This window comes from Balaenoptera ricei, chromosome X, assembly GCF_028023285.1.
Source record: "Balaenoptera ricei isolate mBalRic1 chromosome X, mBalRic1.hap2, whole genome shotgun sequence".
In the NCBI taxonomy this organism is placed as follows: Eukaryota; Metazoa; Chordata; class Mammalia; order Artiodactyla; family Balaenopteridae; genus Balaenoptera; species Balaenoptera ricei.
In genome coordinates this window covers 10978593-11000496 of record NC_082660.1, presented here as the reverse complement: position 1 = coordinate 11000496, position 21904 = coordinate 10978593, and the positions used below count along the sequence as shown (strand labels likewise).

Genomic DNA, 21904 nt, shown 5'->3' with positions numbered 1-21904 from the left:
TTTCTGGCTTTTTTTTTTTTTTTTAATTTTTTGGCCACACTGCGAGGCTTGTGGGATCTGAGTTCCCCAACCAGGGATTGAACCCAGGCCCTCAGCAGTGAGAGCGCGGAGTCCTAACCACGGGACCGCCAGCAAATTCCCTGGCTTCTTTTGATCAATGCCACATTTTAAAAATTCATCTGTGTTGCTGTGAGTAGCATTAGTTTGTTCATTCTCATTTCTTGGTAATATCTCATTGAATAAATATACCAGTTTATTTATCCATTCTGCTCACAAGGGACAGTATGGATATTTGAGTTGTTCCAGTGTGATTATTACAGAAAGTGCCACGATGCATTCTATTGAGTATATACCTAGGACTGGCATTCTGGGTTGGTAACATGTACTGTTTTCGGTCATAAGTGACGCATGACCATAAATCGACACACCATATCTTCTGTATGATTTTTGTACCTGAAGAAGGCACTTCCAAATGTGTTTTGAGCAACACTGTCTGTGCAATACATAATAGGCTCTCAAAGAAATTACTGAGAAGGAAGGGGTAATTAGTTCTTACCTAATTTCATTGAATCCAGCACTCATCATGCTCTAGGAAGTGGCCACAGGGTGGCAGAAACCATAACAAACAAAACCACAACCTAGAAGTGGAAAACAATTTCTATAACATTCCCAAACTGGTTAGAGATATACATAGGACACGTTTTTGTCAAAAATATGCATACGTGTGCCCAGCAGTGGGATTGCCGGGTCATGTGGTAGTTCTATTTTCAGTTTTTTAAGGAACCTCCATATTGTTCTCCATAGTGGCTGTATCAATTTACATTCCCACCAACAGTGCAAGAGGGTTCCCTTTTCTCCACACCCTCTCCAGCATTTATTGTTTGTAGATTTTTTGATGATGGCCATTCTGACCGGTGTGAGGTGATACCTCATTTGCGACCACCTAGAGGGGTGGGATAGGAAGGGTGGGAGGGAGACACAAGAGGGAGGGGATATGGGGATATATGTATACGTATAGCTGATTCACTTTGTTATAAAGCAGAAACTAACACAACAATGTAAAGCAATTATACTCCAATACAGATGTTAAAAAAATATATGCATATGTAAACTTTTTATCCTAAACCCACTTTGGGGCAGCCCTTCTCAGCTCCAGGCCAGACTCTCACCACCCCTTACTACTGCCTCTAAGTCTATTTATAAACTGTTGTACAGAATTTTTTCACATGTATGCTAAGGATAGAATTTTTATGAAGCAGGACAGGACGTTTAAAGATGTAAGAGTTCCCCAGAGGTCATAAGTAACTACTCCAATCTACAACTCCATTCTCTACAGAAAAAAAAGGACCCTTATTTATACACATTTAGAGGAATCCCAAAATTGTTTGTTGCCTTGCCATTCCCTGGCCAAACAGCATGAAGCTGCATCCACACAGCGCCAGGATGATGCTTTGAATGGACACAGAAAGCAGCTTTTTGGCATCTGCAGTCACTGTTTTACTGACTGGAAGAGAAAAAAAAAAAAAAACGGTCGAATTCATTTACAATGGCCTTTTAAATGTTGACCGGGTCTAAGCCTTCTTGAAGGGCCTCAAGCTTGTTAAAGGAATTTGAAAACAATCTACAGGCAAATGTGGTTAGGGGCATTTCTCTATAAAAGCCAGTTTTTAAAAGGGAAACATGTCTAGCTACTACCCCTGCCCCTCATTCTTGCTTGGGGAGAAACTATTAGTGATTTGGATTGCCAGTCTGATAGCACTGCACCTACCAAAAGAACTGCATTTACTTGAAATGATGCTAAATGGTCATTATCCAATTGGCCCCTGTCAGATTTCTTAAATGTTCTAAAAGGCAAGAATACTTGATTCAAAAACAAATAACCACTATTGGAGGAAAGTTATCAAATTATAACATATTCTAAAACTTTTGGATGCCATTTGCAGCAACATGGATGGACCTAGAGATTATCATACTAAGTGAAGTAAGTCAGACAGAGAAAGATAAATATCATATGATATCACTTACATGTGGAATCTAAAAAGATGATATAAATGAACTTATTCACAAAACAGAAACAGACTGACAGACTTTGAAAACAAACTTATGGTTACCAAAGGAGAAAGGCAGGGGGAGGGGGAGGGATAAATTAGGAGTTTGGGATTAACATATGCACACTACTATATATAAAATAGATAATCAACAAGGACCTACTGTACAGCACAGAGAACTCTACTCAATATTTTGTCATAACCTATATGGGAAAAGAATCTGAAAAAGAATGGATATATGTGTATGTATAACCGAACCACTTTGCTGTACACCTGAAACTAACACAACATTGTAAATCAACTATACACCAATGTAAAATAAAAATTAAATTAAAAAAATAAAAAATAAAATTTTGATAGTTCTCTGCCGCAATGTAGAATGATTTTACTCTATGTTTATTTTGCAGAAACTAATTTACCTGATATCTTATGGTCTGATTGGAACAAGATTTAAATAGCAGTCCTGAAAAAGAAAGCAGTAGTATCAAAGGTGAGAATGTTATCTGCAAAGCTATAAATTTATAAGAAGCCAACCTTGCTACCCAGCCTTTCTCACTGCCATCACCTCATCTCTCTGATCCCTGAAAGGTATTAAGTGTCTGATGTTGGGAGGCCATTCTCCATGGGCCTCTTGTGTTTCCACCTATCGTCTGCACAAAGGCACTGGCAGATTTTGTTCTGTACTATCAAGGATGTTGGTAGAGCCTGGGAGAATAGAGATAGTATCTTATTTCTCAAGAGCAGATTTGTTTCCTGACAAAGATAAAAATATCATCTCCTTCTGGGGCAATGTTTGGGCAGGTTGGCTATTGGTCCCCTTATAAGATTGGGGCTTTCCTCAACTCAGAGTTCCTCACTGTGACACAAACTCACTGGGTACCTGGCATCCACCTGGACCCGCCTCTGCATTGCCCCACCCCCTCTGAGCCTCGGGGTGGGGGACAAGGGGCAGTGGTGTGACCCTGAGGCCCATGCTACCTGTTGTCCCGTGGGTAATAAAGTCCACCTCTGACCCAGGAGTCTCGTGTTTTCTACTGATATCTAGGAAACTGTGACAGGCCAACTTGTTAGCTTGCAAGTAGGGGAACAGTTCTTGACATCTGTAAACATCTTCAGGTAAAAGTATTCCAGAGTCATCCCACAAGTATTCTGTGCCTAAGAAAAAGAGAAAAGTACCAAAAATATAGGCTACATCAGGCCACATTAGAGATCAGTGCAATTTTAGGGAGGCATCAAGTGCCCGAGCAGCAGGGGTCATTCAGTACCCTTCCTTGCTTAGGACAGAGGCCCAGATGTGGTCTCAAAACCTTTCACTCAGTGCTTTGGGCAGCCGCTGACATTCAGCCTCCTGAGGAGGCAAAAACGGGGCTCATGCCATTGTTATTTCAATGTTAATATACACTCGTGAGGCTGGAGGACGTGGTAGATCCTGGTGAAGGTAATCTAGTCTATACCAGCAGACAGGCAGCACCATTCAGTGGTAAGAAATTTGGGCCGCACTCAGGGCCTGTGGCAGGTTGAAGATCTTGGTTTTGTTGCAGACCCAGTCTACACAGTCTGTCCTTTTCTCTCACAGTGCTTCACAGCCTGGAGACAAGATGGAGAAAAGAAAGCAGTTGGCTTGATCCAGATTGGGGCTCTGCCTGGCGGCTGTGGCAGAAAGACACCAGAGCACGGGCCTTGGGGAGGCAGTGGCAAGGGTGTCTTTGAAGGTATGGTGGGCCTTGGGGTCTAGGTTGTGTTTTATTAGAGAGGAGAGTCAAACCAGGAAGAAACCAAGAGGTGGGGAGAAAATGGAAATGTCAAGGGAATGGGGGTTTCATTTTAAAAAGGTCAAAGGATAAGCATGGGGAGATTAAGAAGAGAAAGCCAGATCAATCAGGAGAGTTTGATATTGGAGTTCAAGAGCTCAGAGGTGATGATCAAGTTCAAGGGGTGGCCACAGGGCAGAGACTGAGGAGGAGAAGATGGTTACTGGAATAGAGGAGGTCAAAGAACTGTGAGGGCAGGTTCTGAATGGGTCATGTGGCTAGATGTCACCACGATGGTTGATAACTATGGCTAGAAGGACGGAGGGCCAAAGAGCTATTTAACTGCGCCTTCAAGGAACAGTGGCCTTTACGTGCAAGTAGAGAAAGAAGAGGCTGTGGACAAGAGTTGGAGCAACGAGGATGCCGTCCTCAACTCCAGCCCCTGAAAAGAGTGCAGTGGGGGAGGAGGAGCAGCTTCATGTGACCTGGCCACAGGCGGAGCGGCGGCCCTGGGAGAGCTCAGCTCCGCTAAGGGGGAGAGACGGAGTCTGTCTACCAGACAACGGAGTACGTGTGATGGGGGAGGGGGCAGAAATGGTGGGCGTGAGTGTCCAGAGGAGGGAGCCCATAACAGTGAGGGGATGAGAGCGTGGGAGAGGATGGATGACAAGGGGCAGCTGCACACTGGGTGATGCCAGGGTCAACATCTATGGGAGTCATGGCTCAATTATCCAACCTTAGTTTCCCCAAACGAACCCAAGTATGATTCCATGCTACTGCAGGCTGGAGGTCCATGATGCTATAGGCCATTGACTGCAACTCAAAATAACATGTTGGTATTTAAGGTCCAAGAAGTTAGTCCCAAACACTGTGGTCTTATGGTAGAAATGGCAGGGGAGCCCACCAGTGGTCAGGGAAGAATGGTCACCTGACTTTGGTTGTGTTTCGTTTGAAATCCTAGATAGGCCAAGAGAGGTTTATTTTTGTCTTACTTAATGTCAAGCAGCGACCAGTATGGGATGGGGTAGACATGCCACCATGTCATCAGGGACCCAGGCTTCCTCCAGCTATGTACTCCTCCATAGGCTGTGGCCCTTGCCCTCATGGTCACAAGGCAGCTCCCAGAGCTCCTGCCTTCACAACCACATTGCAGGCAGGAAGAAGGAGGAAGGGAAATGGCAAAAGGGGCTGCTAACCGAGAGCCTTCTTTAATGATCCTTCCTGGAAGCCCCACCAATGACTTCAGTGGGCTCCCCCATCTGAAAGAGAGGTTGGGAAGTACAGCCTTTTAGCTGAGCACATTGCATTCCCCCCATATATATGGTTATACTAGTAAGGAAAAAGGTGAGAATGGATATTGGGTAGGCAACTAGAAGTCTCTGCTACAGATATTACAGAAACATGAAATATTATTATTCAATTTAACTCATCTTTGTGTATTGATTTTCGCCCCCATACGTAACATAATTGCAGGCCTCCCTATTTCGTTTCTGGTTCAATATCTCTTCCTGTAACCTGGATTACTGGGGCACTGTCCTTCACTGCAAGGTCTCCCCTCTATTTTCCTTTAATCTAAGCCAAACTATGCTCTCAAATCTCCTTGGTCACTGAAGAGATGGGGGCTGGGGTTGGGGGGTCCTTCTTCAAGTTCTAGCACAGTGTCAGAAGCCACCTGTGTCAGTTAGCTTTTGCTGTATAACAAACCACCCCAAATTTTCACATCTTAACACAACTATTTTATTACCTCTTGCAACTCTGTGGGCTGATTTGACTGAGCCAGGCACTTCACCATCTGGTCTCCCTGGAAACACTGTTTTGGGGGTTTCTATAACTAGCAGTTATCCTAACACATACAGCTACAGTCCTGTATAGACTCTATGGCCAAAGAACTTCACACTAAGGGAGAACAATGTATTTTTTCCCACCATCTTAAGAGGTTGTATGTGTTGGTTGTATTAAAGAGAACATTGTTGAAGAAGGATTACTTTAAAAAAAAAGACAAAGAAGAAGGATTACTAAGAGTTTCAGTATAAAAAAACTCTAAGAGTAAGGCGACAAATTCTAAAGATTAGTAAGTGGACACCTTCTTGCTTTCCTTCCTTTTACAGCTCAATGCCTTCGTTGCTTTCGGGCTAACAAGCAAATATCTGGGGAATCTTCTGTTTCGGAGCTCTCTTGAACCTCTTTCTGACCTAGAATCTTAAAACAGAATACACTTTCATCCTCAGGGAATACACTCAGGATTCACTACCACACAAAGCAGTTCTTGAATTCAGAAGAAAAGAGAAACAGGAAAGGAGGCATTAGTCTTTTTTGGAACCTGGCTACTAGCATAATTTGGTTTTAGGTATTTCTCTGAGGCCTTGAATTCAACAACTTATGCTAATTGGCATTGCAGTTATGAGGCCTAATAAAGCAGTCATGTGTTCCCATAATGGCAACTAATTTTAAGAATTTTTAAGAATGTAAGTAAAATAAATAAATAAATATATATATATATATATATATATATATATATATATATATATATATATATATATCTAAGTATTTCCATAGAGAAAAGAATGAAAAACACATTTTCTAGCAAAGCAAATAACCATACACATAATTAAACACAGAATCAACAACACATTTTCTTACTTAGAAACTATGACACAAGGTTATTATTTAGATATTATTATTACAAAGAATTTAAATATACAAATTTGGTTGTAAAAGATCAGGCTAAGCCACTTAGGTAAAAGTCTATCTGTGATGTTATAGTTTCCAAGAAGCGCCATAAAAGTCAAACAGTTAAACATTTCTCTGTGCTTTTTTTTTGTTTGTAATTCTCGAAATGTTATATTAAGTGGTTCATCAAATCGTGTAGACACATGAAATGTACTGGGGTGGGGGGAGGAGGGCTGAACTGACACATCCACATTTTATAGACTCAGAAATGAATGAGAAGACACAGTGGTACTATATTTAAAGCAAATATTGGCATATCTTGTACAAGAAAGGCATCTTACAATAATGATTCTGTTGATACATCACAATTTTTCAGTTTGTATTTCTAAAATGGGGGGAGGATCTATGATATAATGTCAAAAAAGAGAGAACTGACGTAAAAAGCCAAATATAAAGATACAAAAGACAACAGTAACACTCAACCATCCACAGATAAAAGGCCATCTGGACATAAGCCTGAAACCAGCAAGACGCCATCCACCGCAATTTCTCCGGTTTTGCCCTTGCCACGTTCTGCTTCAAAAATGATCTAATAATGGAGAGGGAACAAAAAATTACTTCAAAATATTTAAAGCAATGATAAAGTCCCACTATTTAATAGCTATTAAACTGGACTAAATTCATATGTCCCTACTGCATAGAAACAGGCTTTGACACTGAATATGTAATAATATATTTTCCAGATGCCAGGTATCTACACTGAGTGAATTACATTCAGAGAAAACAGGGTCACTGCAACACCTAAAAGAAGCTGGAAAGCCCTGGAAAGCTGAGAAGAGTAAGGTTGAAGAGGAAATTCTGGAATTCCCATTTAAAGAAAAAAAAAAAAAAAAAAAAAGCAAAAGTAAAAGAATAATATGATTTTCTTCTCGAAAACCAGGCTAGAAGGAATCGAATACTCCCCGTGAACATAACATAATCACAGAGCAGTGTTCAGGGCAGCGGAGATGAAGCAACTTTAGGCTTGCGTGATGACCAGTGCGTCCAGCTTTCCCTGGCTCTCCAAAGAGAAAAGTGGAAGCCTCAGAAGGACAAATGGGGGCAAAGACAGACTGAATGCCCACTGCCCGGGCTACTCTCTGTTTTCTTACGCTCCCTGGATTCATTTTCTTGAGAATGGCTGGAGACAAGCTATCACTGAGAAGCAAGTGATAGCACAACTGGATACAGAAGTCTCTTCCTCCCCTAGTCTCTTCTCAGGCAGGAACTGCTTTCAGAAAGATGTTCCTTTGGGATAAGTTTTAAAAGTAGTGAGCCGAAAAGCAGACCCCTCACAGCAGCTGCAATGGGTGGGATAATGAGGGGAGGCATGTCTAGATCTTGGGATGTGGTTGCTTTCCCATCACTAAAATCCCTGACTGATACTCCCAGATAACTAAAAAATAAATATCAGGATAACAAATTGACATCCTAATTTGTGTCTGTTTTTCCACTGCATTTTTGCCAAGTCTGGAACAACAAAAAAAATTCAGGCAGGTTTCTTATGTTCTCTTTTGTCAAGGAGATTTGGGATATAAAAATCAAAAGCAGACTTTTCTACAAGACATCCCCTTGCTGATATTTGCCCCCCGCAGGCTTAACCTCCTTGAGAAGGCTAAGCCAGTAGAAGGTGGAGTGAGGTGCCTGTGAGGGGTAGAAGCAGAAGGAATGAGGGGGAAAGTGAGATTCTCCAGGACTAGGAGCCACACCACTGTGTCTTCGTGGCCGAGCCCTGGGTGGGAAACGGTTGCCCGAACTTCCTATGGAGGATGGATTCCCAGGAGCAAGACTCCAGTAAAGTTTTCTGGGTCCAGTCTGGCATGGAAATTGAAGAGATGAGTCACTTGCAGAACCACGTGGGTGCACAAAATGTGGGTCTCCAGGGCCCTCACGATGAAGGGAAGATGTGCTGCCCATCTTTTAATGTCTGTGCCACTTTTAGCCTTTCAGATGCTCAGGCCACCCTGGGCAGGGTGGCTCTCACTCAACCCTGTGTGAGCAAATAACGGAGACTGAATCCCACGCAGCGCCATCCCCCCACCACACAGCCTAGTGGGATGGGGCTTTGGGTTCAGATGTAATTTGATTTAGAGAAAGCAACGCGACTTACCTTGTATGCCTGAATTTATGGAGTAAGACTCACATCTGCTACAAATATCCATAGCCAATATGACACTGATAAACTGAAATGCACGCTTTAGTCTGGACTGTTTGGCTTCCCCACCCTCCACTGCGCCCCATCAAGGTTTGCCCTAGCACTGAAAAAGTTCAGGGCACAGGTGCCTGCCTCAGGCCCCTGCTGGGCCTGCGTACCCTTCTAACAGGCCAGGCTCTTTGGGGGCATGTTTTCAAAAATGTGCATTTAAATAAAATCACTGTTTTGATAGCATACACCCCCAGCAAGCCATTGAGTTATGTAAAATATTTCTCAGTATATAAATTCAGTAAACATGGAGGTAATTACGAACGCTGGGCAGAGGCATGCTTCAATTCTCCAACAGGGATCTCAACCCTCTACAGCACGACTCAACGTTACGATCCCCAAACTACGCTACAAACACAACAACGTAAATATGTGGATTGGATGTGTATTGACTCAAATTTTTTGCAGTGAGAATAAACTAGAATTAAGGCATTCGTCGGTGCTAAAGCAGCCCTGGAATCGGGAAAGAACGGTTAAGAAGTTCATTAACTTGGCCCAACATATACTTTTATCCATAGTCATGTCTCAGGATGTATTTTATTTAATTTATTTATTTTTCATTATTTATTTATTTACTTATTTATTTATTTATTGCTGCATTGGGTCTTCGTTGCTGCATGTGGGCTTTTCTCTAGTTGCGGGGAGCAGGGGCTACTTTTGGTTGCGGTGCGCGGGCTTCTCATTGCGGTGGCTTCTCCTGTTGTGGAGCACGGGCTCTAGGCACGCGGGCTTCAGTAGTCGTGCCTCGCGGGCTCTAGAGCGCAGGCTCAGTAGTTGTGGCGCACGGGCTTAGTTGCTCCGCAGCATGTGGGATCTTCCTGGATCAGGACTCAAACTCATGTCCCCTGCATTGGCAGGCGGGTTCTCAACCACTGCACTGCATCAGGGAAGCCCAGGATGTATTTTATTTTATTTAATTTATTTATTTATTAAAAAAAAATTTTTTTAGGTATCTTTTTTTTAATTTATTTAATTAATTTATTTATTTATTATTTTTGGCTGCGTTGCGTCTTCGTTGCTGCGCGCGGGCATTCTCTAGTTGCAGCGAGCAGGGCTACTCTTTGTTGTGGTGCACGGGCTTCTCGTTGCGGTGGCTTCTCTTGTTGCGGAGCACGGGCTCTAGGCGTGCGGGCTTCAGTAGTTGTGGCTCGCGGGCTCCAGAGCGCAGGCTCAGTAGTTGTGGCGCACGGGCTTAGCTGCTCCGCGGCATGTGGGAGCTTCCCAGACCAGGGCTCGAACCCGTGTCCCCTGCATTGGCAGGCAGATCCTTAACCACTGCGCCACCAGGGAAGCCCCCAGGATGTATTTTATATAAGATGTTCTGCTGTGATTCAAGTGTGATGAGTGAATGAAGAGATGCTGAATCTGACATCTGACACTAAGGGCCTGGCCGTTTGGTTTGACGCCTAGGACAGGATTTTACTTCCGTTGACTAACACGTTCTCTTTCACAAGCAAAGTAGAAATGGAGTCCTGAACATTCTTCTTGTCACCACTGGTTGGTACTCTGCTCTTCGTGTATCTCCTTCCAGATTTCACCCTATCTTTTCCCTTCCCACGTTGAGCAAACTTCTCATAACGGCCTAGAGGGGCTGCCCCCAGGGCTCTGCTCCCTTCCCTCCTGGTGGCTCTACAGTGTGGCTTTCCCTCTTCCCCTCCAAAGACACGACTCCTGCAAAGGTCGGTAGCCACCTCCTGATGGTCAAACTTGACAGACTGTCATTTTTATCCTATTTGTTCCTTCTGAGCAGTACATCCCATTGGTCAACTTCCTCTTAAAACTCTGCTTCCTTTTCCTTTATTAAATCCTCTGGGCAGTAAAGGATGAACTCAGCAGGTCTGGGTTGTCCAAACCCTGCACATTCCAAAGACAGGTTTGGACCTTGATTGGTTCCTGGAAAATAACCTCTAAGTCCCTGGAATATCTTACCTCTTAAGAGTGTCTGTGGCCACGCCAGATAATTTATGCTAACAATGTGATTTACGGTGGGGACCTTGGGCCACACAGTATCAGCCTGTCCTCCGGAGAAACTAAAGACTGAGTAACTAGGGTCAGCCATGTGGCCAGTCATGCGAGCAGACTGACCCAGAACAAAACCCCTGAACACCAAGGCTTGTGTGAGCTTCCCTCGTGGGCAGTACTTTGTGCATGTTGTCACGCATCATTACTAAGAGAATTAAGAGCTGTCCCTATGACTCACCAGGAGAAGAAAATTACACGCTTGTGCCCAATCTCTCCTCTGCCCTACATGCCTTTTCCCTCTGCTGATTTTAATCTATATCTTTTCACTGTAACAAACTATAATCGTGAATATGACTGGTTTTCTGAGTACTTTGAGTCCTTCTAGGGAATCATGGAACTTGAGGGTGGTCTTAGGTACCCCAGACAATGGCCACTCTCTCAGTGCAGTCCAAAAAACATTTAAAAAATGACCTTCTAGATGTGGTAGATATATACAATGGAATACTACTCAGCCATAAAAAATGAAATAATGCCATCTGCAGCAACTTGGATGGACCTAGAGATGACCACACTAAGTAAAGTAAGTCAGACAGAGAAAGACAAATACCATATGATATCACCTATATGTGGAATCTAAAATATGATACAAATGAACTTATCTACAAAACAGACCCACAGACATAGAGAACAGACTTGTGGTTGCCAAGGGGGAGGGTGGTGGGGAGGGAAGAAATGGGAGTTTGGGATTAGCAGATGCAAACTATTATAGAGAGGACGGATAAATAACAAGGTCCTACTGTAGAGCACAGGGAACTATATTCAATATCCTGTGATTTACCATAATGGAAAAGAATATGAAAAAATATATATATGTATAACGGAATCAATTTGCTGTACAGCAGAAACTAACACAACATTGTAAATCAGCTATACTTGAACAAAATAAATTTTTTAAAAAGTGACCTTCCAGTCTCCATTCATTGTGATAAGTGCTGGGCATAAAATGAATGAGCTTTCACATATTAAGGAGTTTAGAGCCTGGTTCGGAAGGAAGTTGGCGAGAGGAGCCTGACACACACCAACAGCTCATTCCCATAAAATGCTGATACGCACGCACTTGCCAAGTATTATCATTAGTTGTGCTATTAATTACCTCGTCTATTTCGCTCCAGAATATAAGCTCTTTAAGTGGAGGAAAGAGTCTAATTCATCTTTGTAGCCCCAGTGCCTAGGTACTTCAGTAAGTGTTTTGTTTTGTTTGTTAAATCACTGAAAAAGAATGTAAATATCTCGTTTAATATGTTTTCCACTTACGCTTTTGGGAGTATCAATCCCTTGATACAGCTGAATCTTCCCCATCTTCCACCGTTCATCCGTGCTCCTGGTCTTCTCCCATGCCAGGGCATTATTACTGTTTTTCACAAACACTCGAAGTTTCCCTACTTTGTTTCCAGCCAGCCGGTAATGAAAGAGCAAACAAAAGTTGCTTTGGGGTTGCAGGTCGGGGAGGACAAGTTTCAAACGGCCGATGTCCTTCTTCTGACCTGCCAGGACCGGAACTGCCATATAGTAGCCAACAGCTTGAAAGAGAAGAAAAACCCGCAGTTAATGAGGCCAATGTAAAGGGTTTGGCTATAGTGTATAAATAGCTGTAAAAAATGAACGCTAGTCTCCTATAGGGAAAGCTGAAGTCCTTTTCATTTCGAACATTTAGGAACAAAATTTTCATGCTAAAATGGATTTTAGGGATCACAGGGCTGAAGTTCTTTGCTCTCCAGAGAAGGTAACTAAAAGTCGGAGAAACTGAAGAATTTGTTCACATTCACAAAGCTTGGTAATAGCAGGTATGGGGCAGGAACCTAATTAAATGGTCTTTTAGCACTGTAGGTGACTTTCTGCTAATGGAGAACTTGTGTTCCAGAACTTTCCACATTGGTTGTTTGAACCTTGGAAGGCATTTCCCCGCTGAGTTGGTATGTATGATGGCCAGCTCGTTAGGTGGGTCCACAGTGCGGTATTTAATCCACAACATACATGACTTTGTACCAATGGTATCATGGAGCTTAGCCACCATGTGTAACGTATCACTCCAAGTTCTGATTGAAGATGGCAGGAACACAGGTCACCTTCTGTTTCTAAGATCCTTTTCCCAAGAATTTTTTAACCAGTGTGGTGGATGTTTGCTCATCTCCAGTCTTCTGGTTGTGGCTTTGATGGACTTGGGCAAAAACTCTCATAGAGTGGGGTTTGAAGAAGTTGACAGGAAGAAAGAATTCCTCTAGAAGCCAGGAAAAAGACACGGTGGGTGGGTGAAGTCTTCTGCTAGCCCACAGACACTCCCAGGACCCAGGTTGACAATGTTTTGGTGTTCACTGGACCCAGAGACTGTCTGGTCTTCTTCCCCAGTCAGTGAGTTTGCCAGATTCAGAAAATAAAAATACAGGCTGCCCAGTGGAGTTTGCATTTCACACAAACAACATGTCTGAGATATACTAAAAAGTATGCGTTGCTTATCTGAAATTTAGGCATCCTATATTTTATCTGGCAGCTCTTCTAGCTATACTCTCTTTTGTGACCCATTGTGGTAGGTTTCCCTTTCACGCCCAGCTCAAGCCCACTTTGATCTGTCCTTGAGATTTCATCCTTCTAAAAATGCTGATTCATCCCATGTTTCTTTTTTATATTTAACTCTGTAGGGAAGAACCAGCCCACCTAGAGATCTGATGGAGGTTCAGGAAGGGAGGGAGGACAATCTGAGTGATGCAACAGCTGAGAACCCCAGGGTCATTTCTGAATGAGGTGTTTGTAAATAGGGGACTTGGACCCTCTACCCTAATCCCAAGTTCTAAAAGGAATTTTTGTTAGGAGATATCCAGGTTTCCTGATTGCATGTAAGGGCTTGCAAGGAAAGACCTCGGGGAGGAATTAGTCTAGAGGAAGGATCTACAAAAAGGATCTTTTACCTGAGAGCTGAGCCTATACATCCCCAAATAAACAATTTGGTAAAGATCTGGATTTCCTAAAGGCATAACAGTTATCTCTAATTATAGACTCAGCCTTAAATGACCAAGATTCGATTTATGCTCCAAATGGGATCAGCCAGCCAAATGCTCTGCCCAAAAGGAAGTTAGAGCTCATCGACAGTATTTAAGTAGGCAGTGGAAAGCAGGCAGCTCAGAGCTTAGGCAGAGAAAAATCCAAGGTTAAGTGGAAAGAAAGAAATCCTCAAGCAATAGAAGGGAAATTCCAGTCCAAAAGTTCAGATTGCTGATGTGATGCTCATTACGGTTTCAATGCTCTGAGGTGTAACTCTATGAAAACTCCAGGTTTAGGCAGAGATCATGTTTCCTTTCCAGATTCATATCCCCTGCCTCCCAAACCCAAAGCAAAACCACAGAGCACCACAGCTGGTAAACTGGGGAAAAGAAACAATTTCCTTCCCCCTTTCCCCAAATACTCTTAACCCTTATACGAACTCCCACATCTGTCTCTTAGCAGTAGGAGAGTGAATATGGAAGAGGTTTGCTGGAGAATCCTTTGCGGGGGTGGGTAGGTGAGTGGGAGAGGGATTAAGGAGGAGAATATATGCTGACCCAAGTCAATCATTCATCAGGGGAGACTTGGGAAGGTCTAAAAGTTTCCAAACTTTCAAACAACCCTGACCACACAAGTGATAGGAAAAATGACCCTCCCGTCATTGGAGCTCTCTTTCCCTGGGCCGTATCGCAGAACATGAAATAGTGAAATCTGAATACCATTATCTCGGTCAGCAGGATTCCAGTCGAAATCATCTTCTATATCCTGTTTCCAGTCACAGACCCCGTGGTCAAAGCTGCAGTCAACTGAGATATTTAAATCTGCTAAGAAAAAGGGTGCATTTCATCAACATTAAGAGCATTACGAAAGGGAATTCCCTGGCGGTCCAGTGGTGAGGACTCCACACTTCCACTGCAGGGGGCCCGGGTTCAGTGTTCGAACCCTTGTCGAAAACTAAGATCCTGCAAGCCACGTGGCGCGGCCAAAAAAAACCAAAAAAGCATTAGGAAAATGTTTAACGCTGGGAGCTTTGGAAGGCGATGCCATGTTTTCAGTTGCTGTCAAGAGTTTAGGGAATTTGGAGGACTTCCCTGGTGGCGCAGTGGTTAAGAATCCGCCTGTCAATGCGGGGGACATGGGTTCGATCCCTGGTCTGGGAAGATCCCACATGCCGTGGGGCAACTAAGCCCGTGTGCCACAGCTACTGAGCCTGTGCTCTAGAGCCCGCAAGCCACAACTACTGAGCCCACTAGCCACAACCACTGAGCCCACGTACCACAACTACTGAGCCTGCGCTCTAGAGCCCACAAGCCACAACTACTGAGCCCACATGCCACAACTACTGAAGCCCGCGTGCCTAGAGCCCGTACTCCACAACAAGAGAAACCACCTCAATGAGAAGCCCGCGCACCACAATGAAGAGTAGCCCCCGCTCGCCGCAACTAGAGAAAGCCCGCGTGCAGCAATGAAGACCCAACGCAGCCAAAAATAAAATAAATAAACAAGAGTTTAGGGAATTTGGGACTAGCAGATGCAAACTATTATATATAGGATGGATAAACAATAAGGTCGTACTGTATAGCGCAGGGAACTATATTCAGTATCTGTAATAAACCATAATGGAAAAGAATATGAAAAAGAATATGTATATATATAAAAAACAGTCACTTTGCTGTATACCAGAAGCTATCACAACACTGTAAATCAACTATACTTCAATTTAAAAAAAAGAGAGAGCTTAGCCAAGCTACTCCACAGTATCGCTGCCCTGGCATCCGTTTTGTTTGGCACCACGGCCTGCGGGGGCCTCTAACGGGCACTAGCCCTTGTGCAAGTGCACGCCCTAGATAAGAGCCTGCAGAGTCACGAGTAAAAGTGAGTTCCTGATATGACTTCCCCAACAGCCCCTGTGATCGACAGTCTCCCCTGCTTCCCAGGGCCTTGCCCTTGTGCACTCCTTAGATAAGACCCCCTCGTAGCTTACCAAAACCCCTATTGTTTTTGTTGGAATCCAGCAATCCAGGCTTCGCCCAGCAACCCCAAAGCGCTCCACACATGGACCCTAATAGAGGCGTGTGCCCCACATCCTGCCTCGACTTCCCTCTGTGGCCCCTGGAGGCCTTGCCATGTAGTCCCCCAGGACCCAGAGTAATAAGCTTCTCCATCTCAATTTCTTTTGTGGGCTTTTGTTGAACCATGTGGCACCCAGGGGCTCTACTTAACGAATGTTAATTTAACAAATCCTAACAAGTGCATGGACTACAAGGCCAGTTAGTACAAGCTTTGAACCAGTGCCTCTGGTTACTTTTATGTAGATTGGGGTCAGCAATCTAACATCCTGGCCCACTGCTTGTTCTTGCAAATAAAGTTTTATTGAAACACACCACGCCCATTCATTTACATATTGTCTATGGCTGCTTTTGAGCTACAGTGACAGAGCTGACAGATGCAACAGAGACGGTATGGTTCACAAAGCCTAAAATATTTACCATCTGGCCCTTACAAAAGAAGTCTTGACCCCTGATGTCGGTGTCAGAAAACACCACTGGGAAAGAGGGGAAAGACTGAGATGCTTCTGATTCATAACAAATGCCAGCCTCTGGCTTGGATTTGGGGGTTTTGGCAGTTTATACTGAAGAATAAAGGACTGGCAAGGAAAGGGGAAAAGCTAAAGAGAGAAGTGGCAGCAACTGGTTGTTGACTCATTACGAACTGCAAAACATTTTCATGTACCTTACATCATTTGATTTGGTTGTCACAAAAATTCTACAATCAGGCCCATTTTCAGGAAAGTAAAACTGAGGGTCATAAGTGATTTGTCCAAGTCCCCCAGACACTGAGGGCTGGAACTGGACCTGAATCCTAAATCAGACTGAAATCCAGACTGTCCGTCTGCACATATCTTAAGCCAGTACAAACACATGGCTTCTTCTCTCACTTTCCTTTCTTCCTAACCCCTATTTTTCCCTATTCCAGCAAAGATATTTTATTTCTAGTCCCAGTTTTAAAATTAAAAGATGGCAGGGGGATGGGATGAATTGGGAGATTGAGATTGACATATATACACTATTGATACTATGTATAAAACAGATAACTAATGAGAACCTACTGTATAGCACAGGGAACTCTACTCAGTGCTCTGTGGTGACCTAAATGGGAAGGAAATTCAAAAGGGGGGATATATGTATATGTACAGCTGATTCACTTTGCTGTACTGCAGAAACTAACACAACACTGTAAAGCAACTATACTCCAATAAAAATTAATAAAAAAAAGGAAAAATAAATAGATAAAAAGATGCCAGGTAACACTTGCTTCCAGTTTTCAATATTCTTTAGTGAGTGCTATTACTCGTTTGATAAGTTGATGTTAGCAGCCCACAAATAATGCAACATAAATTTTTCAGTTGGTTTATAACTGTAGTGGCACGTTTGTCCCAAACTCTCCCTTCTTCCGCATCATGTGGGACGTGGGGAATGTAAACTGGGGCAACCATTCCGCCAAGAGATAAAACTCAAGGCTTTGGTCTCACCAGCACCATATTTCATTTGTATAGCGCTTTAGGGTTTACAAAGTACTTTCAAATACATTCTCTGATTTAATCCATACCACCCTCCAAAACACATGCTGTTGGTGCCGCACCAGTACGTGTCGGCACGTTATGTTCCCTTGCAGGCACAGGGCTTTCTACTGCAAACACCACAATTCTCTGAGTGAGGGTATTCTCTGGCTGGAGCATGCTTCGCCCAAGCCAGGCAGACCAGAATACCAGGGAGCTCTTTCCCCGGGAGAGCTCTCAACCAGTGATGGACACGACTTGGTGATTAGCTACCTCTGCTTCCCTGCCTTTGGGTAGGACCACTAAGTGCTGGAATTGGACCTGGACCCGAAGTCAGATTGGAATCCAGGTTCTCTCCAGTCTTGTAGAGGGTCCAACTGGGATGGAGATCCAGTTGCCACAGTGGTGTCCTTCCCTGATTTTATGGCAGGCCAGGAGCACCAGGGAATTAACACCCTCCTGGGAGTGGCCTTCAATCAATGGCAGATGGGAGTTGGTGTATAAATACCCCAGCTCCCTTGCCCCTCCAGTAGGATAATTCTGAGCCACGTGTTCTATACACCGGCTCCCAGATTCCCCAGTTGGATCCAGCTCCAGGCACCTACAGTGGAAACTTGCTCAATGACATGTCCTTTATTGCCTCCTTCTCTTCCCCGGTCTCCAACCGCTGTTTCCTGGAATCACCGCCCACATAAACCACTTGCACACAAATTCTTGTCTCAAGGTCTGTTTCTGAGGAAAAAACAGCCTAAGACAGCACCTTAGAGAGGAGTGTTGCTCTTATTCTGACTTTACACATGAAAGCCATGAGACTTCACAAGCCTAAGTGACCTGCCCCAGGCAAACAGCAAGTGGAAGAGTTGGGGGGCCCACCTGAGTCTACTCATTGAGACTGAGTACTCCGGACACCTTATTCAAAGACCTTTAAAATCAGAGGCATAAGCTAATAAGCAAAATTGTAAACTTGCCGTGTTTCATTGAGGATTATGGAAGAAAAAGTAAAGTAAGAAACCTGGTTGATTTGGGGATCCAAAGAGGACTCAAATAATTTATTAATGTCACTTAGAAGTGTAAAGCAGAGCTGGGGCAGAAGTTCCAAGCACCTAGAGAAGGTAACTTATCCCCTGAGCTATAAAGCATTTTCTTCCTAACCAGGAAAATGGGCAATAAGATGTTTGATGCAGAGAAATTTAAAAAGCGGAACACTAGGACATCTCTGGCGGTCCAGTGGTTAAGACTCCACGCTTCCACTGCAGGGGGAGTGGGTTCGATCCCTGGTCAGGGAACTAAGATCCCGCATGCAGCAAAAAAAAAACCAAAACAAACAAAAACGTGCGACACTTAGGAGAAATATGGAAGAAAACAAGATGCCTACAGGAGCTGGGTCATGGGTCACTACCCTTGGAGAGTTTTTCGTAGAAGCTTCTCAGATTAAATTTGGAGGAGTGAAGTAGAGAGGTACTTTCTTCATGGTGGAGACTGTCCTATAAACTAAAAGGACAGAATTGGAGAAGTAATCACGGGGTAAACACAGAAGGAAATCCAATTAGCATAAGCTTAGGACATGTATAGTGGTAAGTGAAAGTTTGAAAAGGAAAGAGATCAAGGCATTCATATTTACACGAAGTAAAAGGGATACATATATAGGTAGGCTTTCCCCTGATGTCTGTGTAGAGACGCACATGTAATTTGTCGTGGGTAGTGAAAGTGCTAAATAAACTCAGAGGAAATTAGGGATCATGCCTAAGAAATTCCAGATCATGAGGCTTTGCTAGAATGATCACAAAAATGGTCCCAATTTTTACCCCTCCCTGTGTCCACGCTCTCTGCAATATGACGTTGTCGTGCCTTCCCCAACTCTGGGCTGGCCTTATGACTTGCCTTGGCCAACAGAGTATGACAGAAGCCATGCTGTGCCAGTTCTAGCCTAGACCAGGCCTGTGTGCCTCTGCTCTCTTTCTGGGAACCCTGCCACTGCCTCACAAGAACAAGCTTGGCTAGCCTCCGGGAGGATGAGAGACCCCATGGAGCAGGGCAGAGTCAGCCCAGGGGTCCCACCTGAGGCCCCAGGCCTGCGAGACAGCACAGCTAAGATGAGCGAAGTCACCGAGCGGGCCCACAGCTGATGCAGAGACGCGGGCGAGCCCCACCCAGACCAGCTCAGATCAGCAGAACTGCCCAGCCAATCCACAGAGTCACATGCAAAGCTAAATATTTATTGATATAGGCCCGAGGGTTTGTGGTTGTCTGTTACAAAGCGCTACTGTGGCAATAGGTAACTGACACAGGCACTTAGGGCCAGATTTTAGTACACGATGATATTCAGGTCGTGGGTCACCATGGGTTGGAGTTGAAGCAAATGAGTCATTTTCTGCCATCTCCATACATAATGATCCGCCTCACTTCTTTACTCTAGGTGTCAGGTGGAGAGGTGGAGAGAAGACAGCCTTACAGTATCATAATCATTGGTATTAATCACATAAGGACCTGCTATTTTCACACTGGCACTGGGTATCATGATGTAACGATTTTTCCCTTGGGTATTTAGGAATGAAGCAGTGATTCACACACAACCATCTCATCCTATGAAGAAATGAAAGGACCACGGGACACCGTGAGACAGTGTATACTCGGAAGAAGGCATCACTCACCTCTGTGTTCCAGTTGGGATGCTGTAGTTTTTCTTTGGACCAGAACCAGATCAACTTCACCCGCTTCGTTCACCTTAGGGGCTAACAATGAACACTTGATCAGTTAAAAAAAAAAAAAACAATAAAACCCTAAAGCCTCACGTGCTAAGAAGGTATGAATGAATGAACAAAGAGGGTTTTATCATATACAGCTAGCCCTCCATATCCATGGGCTCCACAGCCACAGATTCAACCAACCACAGGTCGAAAGTATTTTTTTAAAAATCCAGAAAGTTCCAAAGAGCAAAACTTGAATTTGCCTTGCGCGCCAGGCAACTATTTACACAGCATTTACATTGTATTACATATTTTAAGTAATCTAGAGATTACTTAAAGTATATGGGAGGATGTGTGTAGGTTATGTGTGAATGCTGCACTATTTTGTATAAGGGACTTGAGCATCAGGGATTTTGGTATCGCATCAGGGATTTTGGTATCGCATCATGGATTCTGGTATCTGTGAGGGCTCCTGGAACCAATCCCCCATGGATACCAAGGGACAATTGTGTTCTACGGACAGAATACGTTACAACTGTATTTCCCTAACATTTCCAAAGCATCCATATTGGTTCCAGTTTCCTCATGTAGAACATCTTCTTCCACAGGTGAGACCTAAGCATCACCCAAGTAACCTAAATAACACATCCCTCCTCACCAGGTTTTGGAAACATACTCTCTTGAGATTTTGACTCTATTAATGGAGATAATGTCATTGGTATGCTAGTTCTTGGACAGGTGGGGCTGAAGCTACTTTTCATTTGGTTAAATCCAACAGCCATGGAGCAGGAACAGACAAGACAAAATATAGAGGGAGCAACAGACGCCTGCTGAGAATGAAATGGAAAGTCTCAGTGTGAGGGATCCAGGGTGGGTTAACATGGAAACCACCCTGGAGGGGCCGAGGCTGGTGATGGGCTCTGCTCGGCCACCAGTGACAAGGGGCAGTTCTCCAGCTCATGCAGGAAACCTAAGCTTAACCCCTCTATAGAATTTTCCTCCAGCTGTCTATCTTGCCTTTTTAGATCATAACCACACAACTCTGAAAATCTCCTTTCATTGAGTGCGCCTGTAAAAAGTGCCTCCACGAAGGAAAAAGGTAGAGCTAGGCAGATCCACCAGGGGGCGCTCTCTGGGGTCTGGGGGTGCGCTGCATGCAAAGCTGGGCGTCCAGACGGCCGTGCTGGCAGGACAAATGGGCTTCCTTGGCTGGGAGCGGAAAGAGGGTCTGCATCAAATAGGAAACCCCCCAGGCAAGGGGAAAGGCCTGACCCTCCGTGCGTCCCACAGCAGCAAATTGGATTTCGTATCTGTGGAAGACTAAGTTTCCAGACCTTATAGAGAGCCCTGCTTCCTAGGACTTAAAGCTGACCCCATCTTACTTAAGGCGTGAAACTGTCTTCCCTTTTTCTCTCATTTGCCAGGAGAAACTACAATTCACTTTTCATAAGATGTATAAATTAACAAAAGTGATACTCACAAAACACATCTCCCCGAAGGCTTTGCTGCTCCTCCACATGGTTTGCCAGGGCTTTCTCACCTCCTCTCTCTTCCTCCAGCTCCTCTTTCTTTCTCTCTTCATCCCTCTTTTTTTCTCCATGAGGGTTCCCATCTCTGGAAACGCTCTCTTCAGAGTTGAAGGGCTGCGAGTCAACCTTAGGGGCAGGAGTCCCCCCAGGTTCTGCGATGTTTTTCATTTTTACCTTCTTTTTCATGTTATTTTTGTGAGCAAGCAACTTCTTGATTCTGTCTTTGATGGTACCAGGTGCTCTGAGGAATTCCTTCACAGAATTTTCAGGGATAACTAAAACCAACAGTAAAAGAGGAGTTCCACATTGGCCAATAATTAGATCTCTCACGAAAAATGGAGCATTTAAAAAGCGTCAAAGTGCAGTACATGAATGCTTCCAGAATCAACACATATGAGGCTCAACCATTTGATATTTTAG

General features: G+C 44.0%; 1 protein-coding gene across 1 annotated transcript in view; it reads right to left on the bottom strand.

Annotated features, from left to right (window-relative positions):
• Nucleotides 1–6871: 6871 nt before the first annotated feature.
• Nucleotides 6872–21904, bottom strand: part of EGFL6 (EGF like domain multiple 6) — a 35627-nt gene continuing 20594 nt past the window's right edge. Inside the window, 5 exon segments of the mRNA XM_059910870.1 lie at nucleotides 6872–7058; nucleotides 11988–12253; nucleotides 14429–14530; nucleotides 19920–20000; nucleotides 21436–21759. Coding sequence (XP_059766853.1) covers nucleotides 6948–7058; nucleotides 11988–12253; nucleotides 14429–14530; nucleotides 19920–20000; nucleotides 21436–21759 — 884 coding nt within the window. The 3' untranslated portion in view covers nucleotides 6872–6947.